Source organism: Mesoplodon bidens (assembly GCF_964165515.1).
Source record: "Mesoplodon bidens genome assembly, chromosome: 1".
NCBI classification, from domain to species: Eukaryota; Metazoa; Chordata; class Mammalia; order Artiodactyla; family Ziphiidae; genus Mesoplodon; species Mesoplodon bidens.
Window position 1 is genome coordinate 108,642,522 of NC_138176.1, and position 21,584 is coordinate 108,664,105.

The 21,584-nt window shown below is 47.5% G+C and overlaps 1 protein-coding gene across 2 annotated transcripts in view; it reads right to left on the minus strand.

Moving 5' to 3' along the window:
- The window catches only part of ABCB10 (ATP binding cassette subfamily B member 10), a 34,516-nt gene that overhangs the window by 11,464 nt on the left and 1,468 nt on the right, over positions 1–21,584 (minus strand). For both annotated transcript variants that reach the window (XM_081237674.1, XM_081237673.1), the window contains exons 2-8: positions 14,425–14,625; positions 13,464–13,666; positions 9,620–9,754; positions 8,714–8,860; positions 7,582–7,717; positions 1,514–1,609; positions 95–304 (exon numbers count right to left, since the gene is read on the minus strand). In XM_081237674.1, coding sequence (XP_081093800.1) covers positions 95–304; positions 1,514–1,609; positions 7,582–7,717; positions 8,714–8,860; positions 9,620–9,754; positions 13,464–13,666; positions 14,425–14,625 — 1,128 coding nt within the window. The remainder of the gene's footprint in view (positions 1–94; positions 305–1,513; positions 1,610–7,581; positions 7,718–8,713; positions 8,861–9,619; positions 9,755–13,463; positions 13,667–14,424; positions 14,626–21,584) is intronic.

Genomic DNA, 21,584 nt, shown 5'->3' on the forward strand with positions numbered 1-21,584 from the left:
GTTCAGAACTCGCACACTGCACGGCCCCTGCGTAATCTGACCCTCTGGGGGCTCAGGAGAGGCCTCCCGTCCTACAACGTGCTCAGCCACTCACCAGCGCTGGGGTCGTACAACCTCAGCAGGAGAGAAATCACTGTTGATTTGCCAGAACCACTTGGGCCAACCAGCGCTGTGATGGATCCTGCTGGGATAGAAAGGCTGAAATCCTGGAATATGGGAACCTCTGGGCGAGCTGGATAGGCGAAATGCACGTTCTTGAACTCCAAAGCGCCCTGGAAGCTCTTCTCGTTTAAAATGGCCCCCTCTGCAAGGGAAGATGGAGCTCCAATCACTCAGGGCAAAGCTCAGGCTCACAGTGGAGCCCAGTGCCCGCCTGTCTGACTGCAGACGCGGCCCAGCATGGCGAGTCCTGGAGTCTGGGCTCTTCCCGGGCAAGTCGGGAGGCTTCCGACCAGCGCTTCCCTGAACCCGCTCTGCACGGGCAGTACAACCATACGCCCGCCACTTGGCTGGAGTCTCACAGCCCTGAGAGGTAGAAGTCCCCATCCCAGCCTTACTGACGGGACGCAAAAGTGAAGAGGAGCCAGCCTGGCCGTGCCAACCGAGCCGTGGATGGAGCTTCCAGCCCGGGAGCCATGCGGGCGAGCCCAGTGGCCTTCCCCCTGTATGCTGCCTCTGCGGTTCCCTTGTCTAGGGTTTACCTCACCTTCTCTAAATCAATGTTTTGAGAGGATGATGATGAACAGGCAAGCGCTGCACAACAGCCCCAGAGCTAGAGGGGGTCAGAGGTCTGCTCTGTCCTGTGTAACCTTGCTCCTGACTTGGGAGCAGGGGCTCAATCTCTCCCAGCCTGTCATAGTGGAGAATACCGGGCGTTCACTACTGACCTGGGGCCAACCGCCAGTACCTAGGGATCAGCGAGCAGCTGGCAGCGGTTGCCGCTCACAGCCCCATCCCCCGAGCCCTTGGCTGGCTGGCCCAGGCCGCACAGCTGCCCTGAGTGCCGGCTTCCCGGGAAGCAGCTGACTAAGGAGACAGCTCCAGCCAATTAGCACCAGCACCCTCCACCCCACCCCCGAAGCTAGGCATCTCAGAGGCTTTTATACGTGTGATCCCTCTTCCTGTCCTCCCTCCCCCTGCCCACACAAACGTCAAAAGCACCAAGGAAGACAAGTCTGGGCACTGGCCGGGCCCTTCCTATCTGCACCCCTGAGCTGCACTCACTTCCACCCTGCTGTCTGTGGCAGCAAATCGCCTGCAGGGAGGTAAACAGTGGCTGCCCACTTTGTGGTCAGTCCCCACGCCTCCAGGGACGCCCTGGGGCCCCGTGACAGCGCCCAGCAGCTGTCCTGCCTCACCGCCCACCCCATTGATGGCCCTGTCCCTGCCGCGTGCAAGGGACAGCATCCCGTTCAAGTTCGTCCATCCCAAGGCGAGCAGGAAGCTGGTGTCACAGTCCGAAACCACATTTGTTTAATCCCAGCAAAGAGGAGCAAACCCATTTCAGACCCACCATTGAAAGGAAGCTCCGGTTCTCTCTCGAGGAGCTCCCAGAGGCGGCCCCCGGCACCCAGGCCCTTCATCAGCTCTGAGTAGAAGGAGCTCAGCCCTGAGGACGAGAAGCAAAGGCACACGTCTATCACGGGTACCAGCAAACAGCCCTCTGCTACTCCCGCCCCCCTGGGAACAGTGATCACAACCTGCTGTTAATATAGAATCTGATTAGAAGCAGCTACCTGGGAATCCATCAGAGTTCCCTCAGTCTCATACCCTTGTGTTCCTTCAGTTTCTCCTCCTCCAATTTCATTATTTCTAATAAGGATTTAATGTTTGGTCAGATCAGGGAATTTATAAATACATATAGGCATACTAATCAACCACTGAATTAAAATCACAATGTTACATAAAAGTCTACCTACTCAAAAACATAGCAATATAAATAAAATATAATGCTTATCCCATACTTATAAGGAATTTAAGGTACCCCAATATTCATTTAAAAGACATATCCACATAATCAAACCCTCCTTTCAGACACTCAACAAATAAACTTTTACCAGGCTAAAAACTGAAAAGAAATTTGGCAATGTTAAATACTCCAACCTCTCCTTTTTTTTTTTTTTTTTTTTTTGCCGTACGCGGGCCTCTCACTGTTGTGGCCTCTCCCGTTGCGGAGCACAGGCTCCTGACACGCAGGCTCAGTGGCCATGGCTCACGGGCCTAGCCGCTCTGCGGCATGTGGGATCCTCCCGGACCGGGGCACGAACTTGTGTCCCCTGCATTGGCAGGCGGCCTCTCAACCACTGCGCCACCAGGGAAGCCCCCAACCTCTTCTTAAAGCCACCTTTGAACTATGATTTAATTAATGATTTAAACTCCAAGTACACTCCATGTCAACTGCCAGAACATATACTTGTAACACTTTCCCTCAGTAAGGATGCTGAAAAAATGCAATTCAAGTATTCTGTCTAAGGTATACGGTTATTTATACAAGATACGGTGGATTAAAACCTTCAGGTTAAATTAAGAATGCATTGGTCAGAAACAGAGCCACATACATATAGTCAGTTGATCTTTGACAAATGAGCAAATGCAATTCAATGAAGAAAGGGTAGACTTTTCAACAAATGGTGCTGGAACAACCAGACATCCATGTGCAAAAAATGATTCAGGACACAGACCTTACCCCTTTCACAAAAATTAACTCAAAGTGGTCTAAACGTAAAACGCCAAACTAGAAAACTCTGAGAAGATAACATAAGAGAAAAACATATATGACCTTGTGTTCAGCAATGACTTTTTAAGTATCATATCAAAAGCACAATCCACGAAAGAAAAACTTAAGGAAGTTAGAGTTCATTAGAATTAAAAACTTCTGCTCTGTGAAAGACACTGTCAAGAGAATGAGAAGACGGGTCACAGTCTGGGAGAAATTATTTGAAAAAGACACATCGACAAAGGACTGGTATCCAAAATACAGCAGTTCCCCCTAATCCGCGGGGGATACGTTCCAAAACCCCCGTGGATGCCTGAAACCGTGGTGCCCCATATATACTACAGCTGACCCTTGAGCAACACAGGGGTTAGGGGCGCCAACCCCCTCGCATGTGAAAATCCATGTATAACTCTGTAGTAGGCCCTCTGTAACTGCATCCATGGATTCTGTAGTACTACAGTACGTATCTATTGAAAAAAAATTCTGTATAAGTGGACCCTCACAGTTCAAACCCGTGTTGTTCAAGGGTCAACTCTATTTTTTTCCTACATACATATACTTAAGATAAAGTTTAATTTATAAAGAGAGTAACATTAATAGTAAAATAGAATTATAACAATATACTGTAACAAGTCATGTGAATGTGGTCTCTCTCAAAGTACCCTGTACAAATTAAATGCCTCTTCCATCTTAACTAAGCAGTGTGGGGTAACTTTTGCAGTCTGAGGTGCGACAGCAACACCAGCACAAATTTCTTTTTCCTTCTTCACAATTTCATGACCAGAAGACTCATTCTTACCATAGATCTCAGGAACCTCAGCATATGATGTTTTCTCTTTCTTTATGAAATCAAGAACCTTCACCCTTTCACTTAAAGGAAGCACTTCATGGCTTCTCTTTGGCATATCTGAATTGCCAGCATCACCACTCTTGCGATTTGGGGCCATTATTAAGTGAAACAAGGGTCACATCAATACAAGCACTGCAGGACTACACAATGCATCTGGTCACCGAGACGGCTACCCAAAGACTAACGGGTGGGCTGCGCTGGACAAAGGGATGGCCCACGTCCCAGGCAGGACGGCATGAGATTTCATCACGCTACTCCGAATGGTGTGCAATTTAAAATTTATGACTTATTTCTGGAATTTTCCATTTAATATTTTCAGACTGCAGTTGACCACAAGAAACTGAAACTACAGAAAGTGAAACCGAGGATAAGGGGAGACTATTGTATACAAAGAATTCTTAAAACTCAACAATAAGAAAACAAACAGCCAATTAAAAAATGGACAAACAGACATCTCACCAAAGAAGATACACCCATGGCAAATAAATATATAAAAGGATACTCTGCATCACATCACCAGGGAAAAAAGCAAATTATGACAACGAACCTATCAGAACAGCAAAAATCCAAAATTCTAACACCACCAAATGCTGGTGAGGATGTGGAGCAACAGGAACTCTTATTCAGGGCTGGTGGGAGTGCAAAATGGTGCAACCACTTTGGAAGAATGTTTGGTGATTTCTTACAACACTAAACATACTGTTACCATATGCAATCTAGCAATCGTGCTCCTTTGTGTTTACCCAAAGGAGATGAAAACTTATATCCACACAAAAACCTGCACACAAATGTTTACAGCAGCTTTATTCATAACTGCCAGAACTTGGAAGCAACAAAGATGTCCTTTTAATGGATAAACTGCGGTCCATCCAGACAACATTAAAAAGAAAAGAGCTACTGAGCCATGAGAAGACATGGAGGGACCTTCAATGCCTACTACTAAGTGAAGGAAGCTAAGGTAAAAGGCTCCACACTGCATGATTTCAACAATACGACATCTGGAAAAGGCAAAACTGTGGAGACAGTAAAAAAATCAGTGGTTGCCAGGGGTTGGCGGGAAGGAAGGATGAATAGGCAGAGCACAGAGGATTTTTAGGGTAGTGACACTACTCTGTAGTGGATACATGCCATTATACATTTGTCCAGACCCACAGAATGTACACCACTACGAGTGACCCCCTAAGGTAGACTCTGGACTTAGGTAACGTGTCGGTGTATATTCATCAATTATAACAAATGCACCATCTGGTGGGGGATGCTGATAAATGGGGGAGTCTGTGCATGGGAGGTGGGGGGGTCTATGGGACTCTCTGTACTTTCTGCTCAACTTTGTTGTGAACCTAAAACTGCTCCTTTTTTTTGGCTGCGTTGGGTCTTCGTTGCTGCACGCAGGCTTTCTCTAGTTGCGGCGAGTGGGGGCTACTCTTGGTTGTGGTGCGCGGGCTTCTCATTGCGGTGGCTTCTCTTGTTGCAGAGCATGGGCTCTAGAGCTCAGGCTCAGTAGTTGTGGCTCACGGGCTCTAGAGCGCAGGCTCAGGAGTTGTGGCTCACGGGCTTAGTTGCTCCGTGGCATGTGGGATCTTCCCGGACCAGGGCTCGAACCCGTGTCCCCTGCACTGGCAGGCGGGTTCTTAACCACTGTGCCACCAGGGAAGCCCCTAAAACTGCTCTTTTAAGAAGTCTATTAATTGGAAGGAAGGAAGGAAGGAAGGAAGGAAGGAAGGAAGGAAGGAAGGAAGGGAAAGTCAAGGGAAAGAGTCGGAAGTAGTTCACAACATAGTAAAGAGTTTAGACTCTGGAAAACAGAAACAAAGACAAAATGGCCCTGGATAAACAAAATGTGGTCTATCCATACAATCGAATATTATTCAACCACAAAAAGGAATGAAGTACATGCTACAATGTGGGTGAACTTTGAAAACATGCGAAGGGAACGAAGCCAAACACACAAGTTCACAAACTATATGATTCCATTCACGTGAAATATCCGGAATAAGTAAATACATACAGATAGGAAGCAAACTGGTTGCTAGGGGCTGGGGAGGGGGGTATAGACTGCTTGATGAGTATGGGCTTTTCTTCGAGGTGAGGAAAATATTTTGGAACTAAACAGAGGTAGTGGTTGCACAACACTGTGAATGTACTAAATGCCACTGAGCTGCACATTTAAAAATGATTATGTTTGTGTTACATGAATTTCACCTCAATAAAAATGTAAGAAAAAAAGATATTGGGTTCGATAGGAAGATGTAAGAGCTTTCTCTGGTATAAAATAAACAAGCATATTTTCCTTCAAATAGCACCTCTGACCCTCTCACAACAGAAAATAAATGTAGAATTTACTGTGGGTTTTTTTTTTCAGTAAAATCTATTGTAAGCAGGAACCAACATATAAAAATTCTGATTTATTTAATAAATAAAACAGGATTTCTTGATTGCAGATTCATTACAGAATCACTCTAAACAGTGAGCTTCACAAAAACATTTAAAACCCAACTCAACCTGTAACAGGTCCCTACAGTCCTGCCCACACTTCACTCCTCTCTCCACCACCAGATGGCAGGAACCATCAACCAGAGCTGTGCGGTGGCCTGTGGCTCAGGAGGCCGAGCCTCCCGAAATCTCAAGCACAGATAAAGCCTCAGCAGCACATCTGTGACCAGGGGAGGTAACTGACTCCCAGGGGATGGGAACTGTGTTTCCAACCAATTTCTGTGCAAGACACAGCTATGAACTTGGGACAAAAGGTAGGGCAGCAGAACACCCCAAAACAGAGGTAGTGTCTATCAGGTCAAGTACTATGGAAAAAAGGAGGTGTCAGCAGAGGGACTAAGAAAGATCAAGACAAATGTGGCAGAAAACGCCAGATTGGGGCGGGGGCAGGAGGAAAGCTGACAGCAGTCAAGCGTGGACCGTGCACAGGAAGGCCACAGAGAGGGAAGGTGGCGGCAGACAAGTCCGCTCTGAGGTCGGACAGAAGGCTGAAAGGAACCCACCCACACAGGTGTGCGAGCCTACAGCCCGACAGGCCCAAACCAAGAGACGGAGAGAAAAGAGCAACACGGTCATCGCTCTGTCCTCCTGAACTGGCCCTCTTGCTTCCCAAGTCACTCAGCACCCGTAAGTGTCTTGATCAGTTTTGTCTTCAAGACCAGCCAGAGGAACTAAAATGCTATTTTTAAAGAGGTCTCTGGAAATCTCAGTCCAGAAAATATCCTCACTTGCTGACTGCAGATGTCTAAGGAAAAGCCTATACCTTTAACCAGTAGAAAACCCTGAAAACAAGAGTGTCGAAAGAGGTGACCCCCATGGGATACCTGAGCTCCTTGAACCAGACTTCAATGTTTATCTAACCTTTCCATCTCTTTTCAAAGAGAAGAAGGAAAACAAAAAGCAGGAAATCATCTGCTCCCGGTTGGCTGGGGCCTCAGGAAAGCTACGGAAGAGAAAACCTCACAGACTCCATGGATCTTGCTTCCCTTCACTCAGTAGACAATGAAAGCTCATCTCTGACAGATTCTTGACAAAAGCAAGCAACTGTGCTTCATGTACTCTCTCGTTTATATTTGTGATTGTTCACTAGTTTTGAACATGGCTGACTTTGTACAGAAAGAACTTTACTCCCCACCAGTGACTTGCCCATCATGGAAGCATCACCACCAGAGGACGGGGGTTCCTGTACATGCCTGTTCACACCACCCTTCCTCCCCAGCATCCATCCTACGGTGAAAGGGAACAGGCTGTCCTACATGCAGCTGGAAAGAGCTCCAGTGAGACCCGGAGCTCCACCAGCTACGGGGGGCCTGCAAAACCCTGGAAATTCCTGACCCCGGGGAGGATCCCACTTGTATCTTTGCTCTTTCTTTCAAAGTCAAGTTGGAGTAACATTCTAGGAGAGGTTTTTGAAGTTAGTTAATTGATGAGAGGTGGAGTAATGGGAAAGTTAAGTTTTCATTTCAGAAACTGTAACCCTATTTTTGATTTGTAATTCCCCAAGCCTATTTAAATTATATACCTCCAATGCTTAATCCAACCCAGAAAGCATACATGAGGAAGGAAGAGAGTTCACCCACTGTCATGTGGGCACTACCCATCAGCAGTCCTCCTTTGTACAGGACAGAAAGCACGATCAGGTTCCCAGAGAGCCCGGTCTGTCAAGGGAAGAAAACACAGAGGTCAGGTGGGAACCACAGTCGCCAAATGCAAAAAGCATTCACATGGCCTATAATTCCCTTTATGCATTTCACCATCAAGCAAGATTTTTCCAAAATACTAAATAAGTTTTAATCTGAATTTAAAACTACTTTTGAAATATCACAATATTGAAGGAAATAATCTCATTAACACAGAAACCTAAACACTAAGCCACCCGTCAGATTCCTATTTTACTCAATCTAATCAATTTGCAAAGGAGAAGAATGATAGTAAGGAGGCCTTCCCTAACTGGAGGGAATCAACACACTAGACGGTGATGGGCCGGGCAGGCCGCACTGAGAAGCTAGAGCCCTGCATCCGCTCACCTGCCCTGACCTGAGTTAGGTGCGTGGTCATGGTCGCTGTAAGCGCTGCCTCCTTGGGCCTCCCCATCCGTTAAGTCACGGCCGTTACTGAATCACCTCTAACGTTCTTTCCAGTTTGAACATATTATGAATTTGCCATCATGGTGATTTTCTAGTTCGGTGTCCTACCCAAGTGCTTGTGGTCAACGTGATCAATTTTCTTATACTTCCTTCTTGAAATACACTGAGATTACTTTGGTTAATCCTCAGTGGGTCTCAAACTGCCTGCATCAGAATGACCTGGGACTAAAACACAGATTGCCAGCCCCATCCCAAGAGTTCCCCATTCAGGACATCCAGAGTGGAGCTGAGAATCTGCGTGCCTAACCAGTTCCCAGGTGAAGCTGACATGCCTGGTCCGGACCACACTCTGAGGATCAGTGCCCAATCCCACACTGTCTTGGTCTCACCACCTTTCCTTTAATTACATTTACTTGTTTTCCTCCTCCTTCACAAAAATATTTTAAGGATGGTAATTCTTACTCTTGAGGGAGAAGTATTTTCTATGTATGGCAAGATTCACAGAATAAAAACCCCTCCCAATCCCAACGTCTACCCTTTTCACTCTTTCCAAAATGATCTACTTACTGCTCCAAAGAAACCAGCCCGAGCAAATGCCTCTTTCCTTGCTAACTGCATCACATGGTCCACTTTGCTGGTGTATTTCTCTATTTCAGTCATTTCTTTCCCAAAAGCTCGAACAGTTCTTATATTTCCAATACGTTCCTCAGCTAGCTGGGAGAAATAATACATATATTTCGAGGGAGGCAAAATTAAAATGTGGTTCTCATTTTTAAAATACTATCAACAGAAAGCTGCTCATGATATGCAACTATGTCAAAAATAGATTTCAAAGCAGAGTATATGATAAACAATCCTGTTTTTGTAAACAAATATATATCTATACATAGACACATCATATATATAGGTAAATAGATAAATGGGAAGGTAGGTACATAGATAAAGAAATATATTTTATGTAGTGAAAAAGATAGATGAAAAGGATAGACTCCAAAATGTTAATAACATGCATTCTGAGAGCTAGAATTATGCATGTTATTTTTTCTCTTTATATTCTCAAAATTTTAGTTTCATAAATATGCATGGCTTTGTAACATGAAAATATAAGTTATTTTTAAGTTTTAAAAAAGACAATACTGGATAGCATTACAAAGCTACCTTTATTAATTAATGAAGGACAGAGTATCATCCAGAAACTATTTTCAGAATATAATTAGCTTTTTCGTCCTATAAGAAATAGTGACAGTAAGAAGTTCACACAATGTGCAGTCAAGTGGGCTCAACGCTGAGGTGTGGGTAGTAATCTAGTCTAGAAGGCAGAGTAGTACTTTGTGTTGCTAAGATCCGGGGGGCTAGTGTAAGGAAAAGGAAGTACTTTTTTGAAAAGGTTCAGCACATCCCTTAGGGTCTGCCCACCGATACCCTGGCTCTGAGTTCATTCAAGTGGAGACCACACCAGGGAGGGGCCTTTACCTGAGTGGCTTGTGCCAGGGAGTCCTGAGTGACTTTGGTCAGTTTCCGTAGGTATCGGCCATAAAGCACAGCAAGGATGGATATTGGAGGCACCACACTCAAAACAAAAGTGGCCAGATTAGGGGAGACAAAAAACTGTCAAAAACAAAAGCCAAAAGGTATTATGTTACACAGAGTAGCAGGACATTCTCACTGCCCGCTCTGAGTGTGTGTGTGTTGAAATTAACAGGCAGGCTTAAAGGTGCTGTCTCAAAATCGTACATCCGGTTTTGGTAGAACTTTTCAAACATTTTCAGTCTTCACAAAGCCCCATGAATATTCAGCCTGCCACACAGGAGTGACGCGACAGAGAGCTGCTGAAGCAAGGGTGGGGCTCTTTTACCCTCCACTGCTGCACCACTACTGGCAGAGCGCAGGAGCAGGGCTGTGTAAATCAGGCCGCGCTGTTCCACGACAGAGAAGGGGGGCAGGACACGAGCAGAGGAAGGAGGCCGCCTTCTGCTCCACGTTGGCCAGACCACACCAGGAGTTCTGCATTCAGGTCCAGATCAAGGGCTCTGAACAACCTGAGCAATATCTCACTGAAATGACTCAGGTGGCAGCAAGACCAAAAATACCCACATCATATGACAGAGTTGAAAGAGCACTTGGCAGGGGGTGTAACAACCAAGTTAGAGCTGTTTCCGCAGCTCAGAGGACTGGAATCTCAGTCGGATGGATCTAGACTCAACAAAAGGAGGAGTCTCCTAACAACTGGAGTTGCTCAAAGGGGAAGTAACACTGTGGTTTTCCCGTAGCCAACCCTGCAATTAGGTGATTGTATTTTAAGTGGTACTATAGCATCTCTTCAACAAATTATTAATTATAAAATAGTATCATCAGTACAAGGCTCTCCTAAAATGCTGAGGAAAAGCTGCAGACTGAAATGTAAAGTAAAGGATGAAGCACGCAATCATTCACTTGTTTACTCATTGGTTGCCTAATGCCTTCATGCAGCGAACACTATTCTAGGCACCTGGGAGATAACTGACCCACGTGGAGCTTCCTCCAAGGGGACAGCAAAGGTGAGAGAAAGAGAGAGAAACCACAGGGTCATGTGGTCTTGGAAGAGCAAGTACACCGAGGCCCTGAGGCAGCAATGAGCTCAGCACCTTGATCTATGGGACGACCCACCCTGAGCAGACAAGCAGACGCTGGGATGGCAGTGGCCACAGGACACATGCAGGGGCAGCGAGGCACCCAGGCAGGTCTCGACACAGCACAGCCCAAGCAAGCCCTCTGCACGGGGGGCAGGAGCATCCCTCGGTGGCCCCCAGGCCCTGGGGACGGGCTCAGAACCCTCCCTCCCTGTGCTCCGGTTCCACGCTTAGAAATAACCTTCTGAAGAATATCGCGGGGTGCTGTCATGCAAGGAGCGCTGGAGTATCAGAACTCACTTCTTAATGGTGGGAGGAAGACCCCCAAACGTCAATTACCAAACTGGCAGTATGGTACAGACATCATTAGGTTCTTGGGAGCAGGCTTACCACAGTCGGGTCCAGGGAGCCCATGAGAAACAAAGCACACTTCTGACCTCCAGAGCTAAAGGCCAGGTCCCAGGGGATGCCCCCTTGTGAGGCCCTGCTATGAGCTGAGTATTTCCGTCCCCCCAAAATTCATATGCTTTAAGCCTCCATGGGGCTGGACTTGGAGATGGAGCCTCTAAGGAAGGAGTTAAGGTAAAATGAGGTTATAAGGGCGGGGGCCCTGATCTGATAGGATTCGGGTCCTTAAGAGAGGAGACACCAGTGAGTCAGCTCTCTCCCCACAAGCATGGAGGAAAGGCCTTGTGAGCAGAGCACACAGCGAGAGCATGGCTGCCCACAAGCCAAGAGAAGAGGCCTCAGAATGAACCTACGTTGACAGCACCTTGATCTGGGATTCCCAGACTCCAGAACCACGGGAAATAAACTTCTGTTGTTTGAGCCCCCAGATGTGGTACTCTGCTATGCAGCTCAAGGTACTAAGGCTCCCTCCCTCTGATGAGCCACCTGCCCTACACTGGGACTCTCTTCACCTGCTACAGAAAGAGGTTCCCAGCTCTTCCTGAGCCCTAGACTATTAATATCTGGAAATGGTGCTTTAGTTCAGGAGGGCCCTTCTCCCAGAGTTTTGCTTCTCTCTTGGCTGGGCATACATAAGATTTCAAAGCTGTCTTCCATTCTGTACATCAGATCTTACAGGCTCAACATATCCTTCTGCTCTGGACTGAATGCCCTGTGGGACACAGGACAGAAAACCAAGCTTTTCCACCTGTGAGAAAAGATCAGTCACCGTCCTCATTCTAGGGGTCTAGAAGTGCACTAAGATGACAGCCTCTCACAGCTACTGAGCACCTGAAATGTGGCCAGTGTGCTGGGGAACTAAATCTTGCATTTTATTTAGTTTTAATTAAAATTTAAATTTAAAAACTGATACTCTATTTCTATTGTTATTGGTAAAGTTTTAAGTATGTCTGGGAATTTGGGTATGTTAATATATTTTTTCAACCACAAATTTTATGAAATCTAAATACAGATCAGGTATTCCCCATGAAAATTTAACATCCAGATTTAGATGTTCCATAAGTATAAAATACACACTATATTTTGGGGGCCTCCCTGGTGGCGTAGTGGTTAAGAATCCACCTGTCAACGCAGGGGACAAGGGTCCAAGCCCTGGTCTGGGAAGATCCCACATGCCGCGGAGCAGCTAAGCCCGTGTGCCACAACTACTGAGCCTGCGCTCTAGAGCCCACGAGCCACAAATGCTGAGCCCGCGAGCCACAACTACTGAAGCCCACACGCCTAGAGCCCATGCTCCACAACAAGAGAAGCCACCGCCATGAGAATCCCGTGCACCGCAACAAAGAGCAGCCCCCACTCGCCGCAACTACCCGCGCTAAGCAACTAAGACCCAAAAATTAAATAAATAAATAAATTTATAAAAGAAACACACTATATTTTGAAATCTTAATATGAAAAAATAATTTGAAATATCTGACTTAACAATTTTTATATTAAACACATGTTGAATTGATTTTTGTTTATATTAAGTAAAATTATTAAGATTAATCTCATCTCACCTTTCTTTTCGTTTTTGTTTTTTTTTTAATTTTTTTTGGCCAAGCCACGCAGCTTGTGAGATCTTAGTTCCAGTTCTGCGACCAGGGATTGAATCCGGGCCCACAGCAGTGAAAGCACCGAGTTTTAACCACTGGACCGCCAGGTAATTCCCTCTTTTTGCTTTTTAGAACGTGGCTACTAGAAAATGTAGGCACACGTGGCCTGCACTACATTCCTACTGGCCAGCCGCGAAGGTCTGAAGAGACCCCTAGTGTGAAGAAGGGAGCTGGGCTCAAGCCCCCAGCTAAGGTAGGGACACGGGCCTGGGTGGAGCGGGCTCCCCTAAGGGAGGGCAGAGCTGCCTGCGTGCAGGAGGGGACCTGCTCCTGACAGGAGGAGGAGAGGAAACGAGGCCTCCGTCCCATCCAGACGGCAGTGGCAGCTTCCTGCCGTTGGGGATGGAACTGACACCCCTCCTCTGACCCACGCTCAGGACCCAAGGGCCCTCCCACCACCTTCACACGTTCTCGGAAAACTCAGGCAACAAGGTAATTTTTTCTAAATGCAACGGTCCGTTCTCCAGACAGGAATTCATTGCGGAGAAGCGAAGGCGCAGGTGCCACCAAGGAAGCAGCTGCTCCAGGTCCCCGCGGCCTCTGCGACAGCGATGAGAACAGCTCACCGGAGCGCACCTCACGCCTGAGAAGAGGGCGCGGGCCGAGCCCCGGCCGCAGGGCGCTCCGGCAGCCGGGCCGACATACCATCATGCCAATGCCAATGGTAGCCTGGGCTCCGGCCCTGAGCCCGTCCGAGAGGTTCTCGGTCACCGACCGCCCCAGCAGGGCCGCGTCCGAGGACAGGCGGTTGATCAGCTCTCCGGTGCGCGTCTTGTCAAAGAAAGCGACCTCCTGCCTCAGAACCGAGGAAAAGAGCGAAGCTCTCAATCTATTCACGATGCGCTGACCTGCAAGGCAAAGAGCACTGGCGTCGGCTTGGGCTCAGCCGCTAACACGCAGCCACGCGGCCCGAGGTCGGCGCCTCTCCTGAGCCGCAGCCCCGGAGGCCTGTCTGCGCCGGCTCGGGTGCTGTGGGAGCCCGGGCGCGGTGCCCGGCACGCGCTGGTGACCAGCACCGACCTCCTCTCGGTGCCCACAGCCTGAGGACAGGATATAGCGGTAACCGGAATGTGACCAAGAAACTTTTGTAAAGTATAACTTACAGAGAAGTTTTACGACGTTAACTCCTCAAAAGCTAATTTTGCTTCTCCTTCGCAATCCTTTCCTGGATTGAACTTCAAATGGCAAGAACTGGTTAATTATCTACAGAGTATTTCATCAGCTAAATGGCCAGCAACCGACTCGGAGTCGGGTGTTCCGGGCTCTAGCATCACTGTGGTGTCACCGCCTACTAACAAGCAGGCCTCACAGTGACACCGACCACTATCGCCCGGCCCCGCCTGCAGGGGCGGCACAGCGCGGGGCACCTCCCGGCTTCTGCGGCCGCCTCACTCAAACCTCCCGGAAGGCACACAGGCCACTGCGCTGCAATTCACAGGAGAGGCGGGTTGAGCACAGAGCACGTGATCTACAACAATCCCCAGCCCGGTGTTGGCCCTGTCCCCCGCGCGGTGGAGGAAGAGAGGACAACATGGGGACCGGAGCACGGGGAACCCATGAGATCCGCCCCCCCACCCCACGTAGCCCAGGAGGTGGGTCGTGGCACCTGACGTCTGCATGAGGTAGACGCGGACGGCGTTGGCCGCGGCGCCGCACAGGAACACGCCGCCGAGTGCCAGGCAGAGGCGGGTCAGGCTGGAGCTGTAGTCCGCAGAGGGGTTTGTGTAAATGACGTCGATTATCTTCCCCAGAAAGAAGGGGGCGGACATGGTGATGACACTGGACACCGTCAGAAACCCAACTGCAGCTGGAAAACACAAGCAACTCTCCGGTTCATCGGTGCTTCGGCCAAGGGGCAGGGTGCTGAGTTCATCACGCTTCTTTCCCGAATAAACTTTTCAGAGCATGTGATGCTCTCAGATGCTGGGAGTCTCCTCCCTTTAGCTCCTGGACCCGACTAAAGGGAAGAACCGAGTAGGTTCTGGGGCCAGATCAGGCAGGATGACTGTAAGGGCCCTCACTGATCGTCCCCAAGTACCCAGACAAGACGGCTTTTGCTTTACCCTGGTCTGCTGCTCTCTTCTTCCCCAGGAGTAACTGACAGCTAACCACAAAAATTCGTTCTGGCCTCCCTCCCAAGATGGTATTTTTCCTACATTCGTGCTATACATTGTTATTCCCTGGCATCTAACTGTATCTTAGCTTGAAGATCAAACTATGCAGGTAAAGCTCTTGATTATGTCTAATATTTCAAAACACTTGAACCTTTGGAAAGCAGTTAATGGGCAGCCATTACACATGTGATACATTCCTTCTTAATATTATTGCTCTGGGAAATAAAGTACCAGAATGAGAGCATGATAATAAAATATGTAAGAACACAACTGTTCACACTCCTTAAAAAAAAAAAAGACACAGGGCACAGTATCTTTTCAGAAAAGAAAATATCAAGAAAATCCAATTAGGAACAACATGTATCAGATAACAACATTCCTAATAAGAGGAATGCAAATTTACGCTACAAAGATGTATCAGTTTTCATCTAATGATTGGCAAAGATCAAAGATTTTGACAGCACGGTGTTGGTAAAGCTGTGAGAAAAGAAGCATTTACACTGTTAGTGGGTGTGCAAACTGGTAAGTTTGCAATGGCAGAGCGATGTGATCTTATCAATCAAAACGTAAATGCACATTCCCTTTCATCCACCAATTCTGTCTCTAAGATTCTAACTTACAGATATGCTCCCATATGTGTATGCAAAACATGTACACTCAAGGGTGTTCATTATGACATTGCTTATACCAGCAAAAGATTCAAAATATCCTAAACGTTCATTAATGGAGAAAAGTTAAATCAATTATGGAGCATTTATTTTATATATACTATGCAGTTGTTAAAGAGAACGAGGTGAGTCTATAGGAAGCGACATGAAGCCATCCACCAAGATACACTGTTAGTGAAAAAGGCCAGGACACAGATGTTAACATCCGTGGGACTTTTTTGCTTGTTGGTTTTCAAGTTCATGAATGCACAGAATACCTCCAGGAGAGTAACAAGAAACAAGTAACAGAGATTCCTTCTGAAGAGTGGCATCGAGTGACTGGGACAGGGCACGTGCCACTGTGCACCTTCTGAGTTTGGTCCCGCTAGGGGCCCAGCTAGCGCCATCACAGGAGAATCAACGGTGAGAACCCCAAGTGGACACAATGTGGGTTGAACCCTGGGGAATGGGCACTCCCAACACCCTGCAAACAGCTTCTCTATCTGTGTCTTGCCTGATGCTCACTTCAGTGAAAGGCTTTACTTTCACGAAACCTTAATAAAAAGAGTAGAGAGCGAACTCAGTGTAAACCAGTTGTTCAGTTGGCAAACAGAGCTCCAGGAGGAACGTGAGCCTGACTTAAGTCGGGAACATTGCACACACTCTCTCCCCTCAAGGAGGCCCGCTCTGCAGCCCTATCTGTTAACACAGACCCACACACAGCAGCCTCGCCCTCCGTTCCCCTCCGAGCGCTTCCCAACGCTTCACTTGTCTACTCTCTCCAGTAGGATAAAAGATTTCTGTCTGTTTTGTTCACTGTTATATCCCCACTGCCTACAGGGACAGGTATATAGGAAAAGCTCAATAAATATTTGTTGGATGAATGAACAAATAAACTGAACTTTGGCAAAGGAGGCATGAAAGCGTATCACAGTTCGACAACAGCCTAAAGAGAACCGTAAGATCTGGTGGCTCAGGAAGTCCGTGTGGCAATGACTTCTTTACCGGAGCCAGAAAGCCCATGTGACTGGCTGAAAACCCCTTTATCACAACCTAACTGCATAATGTGAACCTGGCCAAGGGCCATTTCCTTCTGCTTTAAGACCCGGGGTCTTGTTTCAAAACGACGCTCAGAGGGACTGGAAGCCCGAAGGGTGTAGGAGGCAAGTGTAGCTCGGGTTCTGCAGGGCACGGCCACGGCAAACGGGCTGCTCCAGAAGGCAGTGAGTGGCCTGGCGAGCGGGGGGTTAACCCGAAAGGCCTGTTTCATCCCTCATCAGCAGCCAGCTTCTCTGGTCTGTTTCTTCCCTTTGGCAAATACTTCCGTAAGTGTTATGTATGCAGAGTGCCATCAAGGTCCATCTCTCCCTCCCGCCTCTAGTTTTCAAACTCAAAGTTACAATTCCAAAATAAGAACCTGTATATCATGGACACACACTAGTTCCTACACAGTAACGATAATGATTACAAAGGGAAAGGAATTTGGCTGAATCAAAAGTCGTTCCAGGATCTCCCCTCTCTTTCCTTTTAATTAAAAAAACAAAGAACAATTGACAGCTTGTCTTTATTGCCATTTGCCTCTTTCTTCTACAAGTTGAATGTATACAAAAGTTAAATTTTTTTTTCAGCGTTGGATTAGCTGGATTCCTGTTAATTAAGGTTTTACTACATAGCACCATCTCAGACATTCATGAATCATGTAGATTTGCGCCACAACTATCATCTCTGATTCCTCCCCAAACCTGACAAGCCAAGTATACCATAATCCTTCTAGAAACTCTTCTCCACCTTTTCTCCATGGTTAAACATCTTGCTTGCTCCTATCCTTGCTTGACGGGACCCAAGCAACTGTTATCTGTCTCTTGACAGGTATCTTCAAGTATCTTTCCGTTACCCTCACTCTACTGCATCACAGCATTCAAAGAATGAGAGAAATCTCCTCCAAAAGAAAGGGGATGGAAAACCTGAAACGGAGGCTGTTGGGAGAAGGGCTGTGGCTGGTAGACAGCTCCTGGATGGACAGGTCTGGGGGGCAGAGGAGGCTCTCAAGCATGTCTATCACCACTGGATACGGGATGGATCTTTTAATGACTCGTCTGCTCGCTTTGCTGGGCAGGTGCAGCTACCCCCATGTCACTCAAGTACTAAGGCACCAACCACCCACCACTCTCTGAAGCATTTGATATGCACTCTCTCCAACAACGCTTTTATCACCCCCATTTTTTTTTCCAGAGAAGAAACTCAAGCACAGAGAGGTGAGGGAGCTTGCCCAAGGTCACCCAGTTCATACACTGCAGAACCACATTCTGAGACAAAGCTTGTCTCCTTCATCTTCTCACATTCCAAGCCAAGAACACAGCAGGGGTCTCGCCTGGGGGTGAGAGCAGGCAGGGAGCAGAAAAGCTGCAGGATAAAGCTGGAACAGGGGCTCTGGTGCAGAGAAGTACTGAGAAATAAAGTGGAGGCATACGAGGCTCTGAGTTCTAAAGTAGAACAGGGACTCTGCAGCAAGGCAGGCCTAAAAGGGCCTCGGGCTGGGGAGTGAGACAGTCAGATTTGCATTTTACATGATCCACTCTGGCAGCAGAGTGAAAAGAAAGGACCTGAGGCTCCCCTGATCCAGGTGAGAGGGGAACTGGGGTGAAACGGGGAGGGGCAGAGGGGATACGGACGGTGACAAGGACTGCAGATATTTTTAAGAACTAGATTCTACAGGACCTGAGAATTTCAGATTTGGGAAGCATGTTGGGAAGGTCAGTTCTGAAGTTGGGACTGACAGGGTCAGTGCCCTAGTTCTGCCATCCAGTTGTTTGACCTTGAGTGGGTCACTCAAACTCTCTGTGCCTCAGTTTCTTCATCTGTCAAATAGCAATAAAAAGAACCCCTCCCTCACAGAAATGTTGTGAGGAGAAATTACACACACACACACACACACACACACACACACACACGTAAAGCCTCTGGCCCAGTGCCCAGTATCTAGTAAACAGTAAGTATCTGCTATTATCTATATTACAGATGTCACCGCAAGGCATTAGGAATGACCCATGTCCCTGCAGGTAGCTCCACTCTCTGACGGGAGGGACAGGGGAGGAAAGGAGTTTTCTGTGTCTACAGGGAACAAAGGAGTGGAGGCCCGGTGCAGGTTGGAGACTGAGGTGAAGGAGCCTGGCATCTAGCTAAGCTGGTCTGGGCAGGAGGTGAAGGGGGCTGACAGCCAGCAGGAAGTGGAGGGTGAGGAAGCCTCACAGGCTTGTGGAGTGACCTGGAGAACAAAGGTCTGGGCAAGGCCAGAGCATCGGGGCTGCCTGTGACGCAGTGCTCCTGTCCAGCAGACATGCGACGGGCGCCGCCCACAGAACTTAAAATCTTCCAGCTGCTACATTTAAAAGAAACTGGTAAAATTAATTTTAATACCATATTTTATTTGATCCAATATATCCAAAATATTAATCAACATGCGATGAACATTAAAAAGTAAAGAAAGTTCACTTTTTTTTTTTCCATACTAAGTTCTTTCAAAATCTGGTGTGTATTTCCATCTTGAATCAACTCCGACTAGCACGTTTCGCAGCACAGATACAGAATGCTCATGTTTTCTCTGCAACGTGGTACTTCCGTAGGGCTTTCTGGAGCGGTCTCCACTGCGGAGGCTCAGCCTCACTGCCCCACCAGTGCTGTCCTTGTCAGACCCTCTGTGCCGACTTGGGCTGCAGGAAACATGCTTCGCCCTCTCCTTGCTTACCGCACCCACTGGTTTCACCACTCTGTTCATTTTGGTCACATCATGGTCTATCTCCATAAAATGTAACTACAAATGCAGCAAAAGCTCCTGGCGGGCGTCAGGTTCTGAGAACTGTCCTCTTCTCAAACCACACAAGCCCTTATCAGCGTTTAAGTGAACACCCTGGGGATGGAGGGCTGGACGTGCACCTGCCACATCTGGCCAGGGACCTGCCTGCAAAGCGTGAGCAAGACAAGCTCCTCCGCACCGGGCCCGCCACACAGAGACCCTCCATCGGCATCTCACGGCCCCCTCCTAACTCCCAACTCCACGCAGGGCGCAGCCCGCCTCTAACTCCCTGGGAGCCCCAGCAGCCACTTCTATCTGCCAGGCCCAGCAGGACGGCTCTGACCAGTTACCTCTTATCCCATCAGCCCACAGGGGCTCCGCAGTGAGCTCCTCCATCTTTTAAGACTCCTGTGACCAAGGTGATAAGATGAAGAATTATCAGTGAAAAAAGACTGCAGAGCAACCTTGTAGGCCACAGCTGTTGGAAGATATCTGCAAATTCCTACATAAAGTGAGACACAGGGAGGAGGGGCCGCGGAGAGCATCGAGGACTGTGGTTCCTTTAGCAGAGAAATGGAAATGACTGTTCTCAGCAGATACCTATAAACATTTCAAATGGTGGCCCCTGTTTAAAGTTTCTGACACAAATCACTTAAGATCAAAGTTTTCTGGTCACAGTTCAGGTAGCATGCTCACCAAACTACTGAACACAGATGAAAACACTGTTATTCAAATGCACAGCTGAATTTTTGAAAAAGGATTTTTGTATTCTTTTTCCTAAAAATTAACAAATTAACATTGGAATTCCTTCTCTTCAACTCAGCTTTTTTTGGCCTCTTGATTTAAAAGTACACACACACACACACACCCTTGCTCTTTATTTCCAGTTGCAAAGAGGTGTGCCGACTTCTGAGGCTGCTCTTACAACGACAAGTTACAAATTAACGGTGACCCCCTCAACGTTCTCTCAATCTTTCAAATGCCAACATCCAGAGGGGCTGCAATATATTACATATAATAACTTCTGAGGAAACCGTACGTCCTAATAAGGCGCTTTCATCATATTAAATACAATAGGTATTTACTATCTGCTTAAAAGGTGGGAAAAAATTAACGTACCAACCCCAGACTTATTTCCTCAAATTATACATTCACAATGATTCAATGCAGCAGATCTAAATAGCTCCCCTTCTTAAAATAAAAGGAGATACAGCTCCTCTCCTGTTTAAGGCTGTCTTCTCAGCATGCTAGCAGGCAGGACACGTGGGACAGGGCAGGAGGGTACAGGGATGGTGATCACAGGAGAGGCAGGGCTGGGCCACCCACTGTGGCCAGCATGTGCGGGTGCCACAGGGCCCGACACCTAAAAACCTTCTTGACATCTAAAATTTCAGAAACAAAACAAAACTGGATTTCCTTACGCTTACTTTTAGTTACATACGGGAATGATGGACACACCCCTCAGTGCTCAGGGTTTCTAAACTCAGGCCTCCCTCTGGGCCTGGTTGGACTATCACTTATTCCTTCTTTGAAGGCTCCCTGAGCCCCGCTCTGTACCACACACACAGGCTAAGAACTAGACACAGAAAGATGAGGCAGACACAGCCCCTTTCCCAAGCAGCTCACAGGCCAGTGAGAGCTCCTAGCCTCAAAATTTTCTTTTAAAAGAGGAAAAAGGAAAAAAACTTTATTTCCATCAAAACACACGCACAACCAACTGAGCGACGAGATAGTTCTCTTTATACCTCAGTAATACCAAGAACCCCCCTAAACTGTAACAGTCAGTGAGAGGTATAAATGTTCCCACTCTACTGCCCTCCTCCTCGGCACCAACCTGCCCTACATCACAAATAGCTCTCTAGGACTATCCTTCCTAAAGCAATGGACTTGTAACAAAAAAAGGTGGGATTCTCACCTCTTTCAAGCCTAAGAACCTCACAAGCCCTCTTTGCAAGCCCTCATGACATGTGCAGTTTTATCTCCAGTCACATATCTTTTCATCAATGTTTCTCCCCCACTAAGCTGCAAGCCCCAGCAGGAGCGGGAACCATGCTTCTTCCTGCTCATCAGTGGAACCCAAGGGCCTAGCACACAATGAGACTCAATATTTATGAAAGAAACGAAGACTTGGAGAAGTCTCAAAACCTTTGAGATCTTACAAGGCCCTTGCATTTAAACATTTCTTCATTTATGGCTAAAATGAGAAGCTATA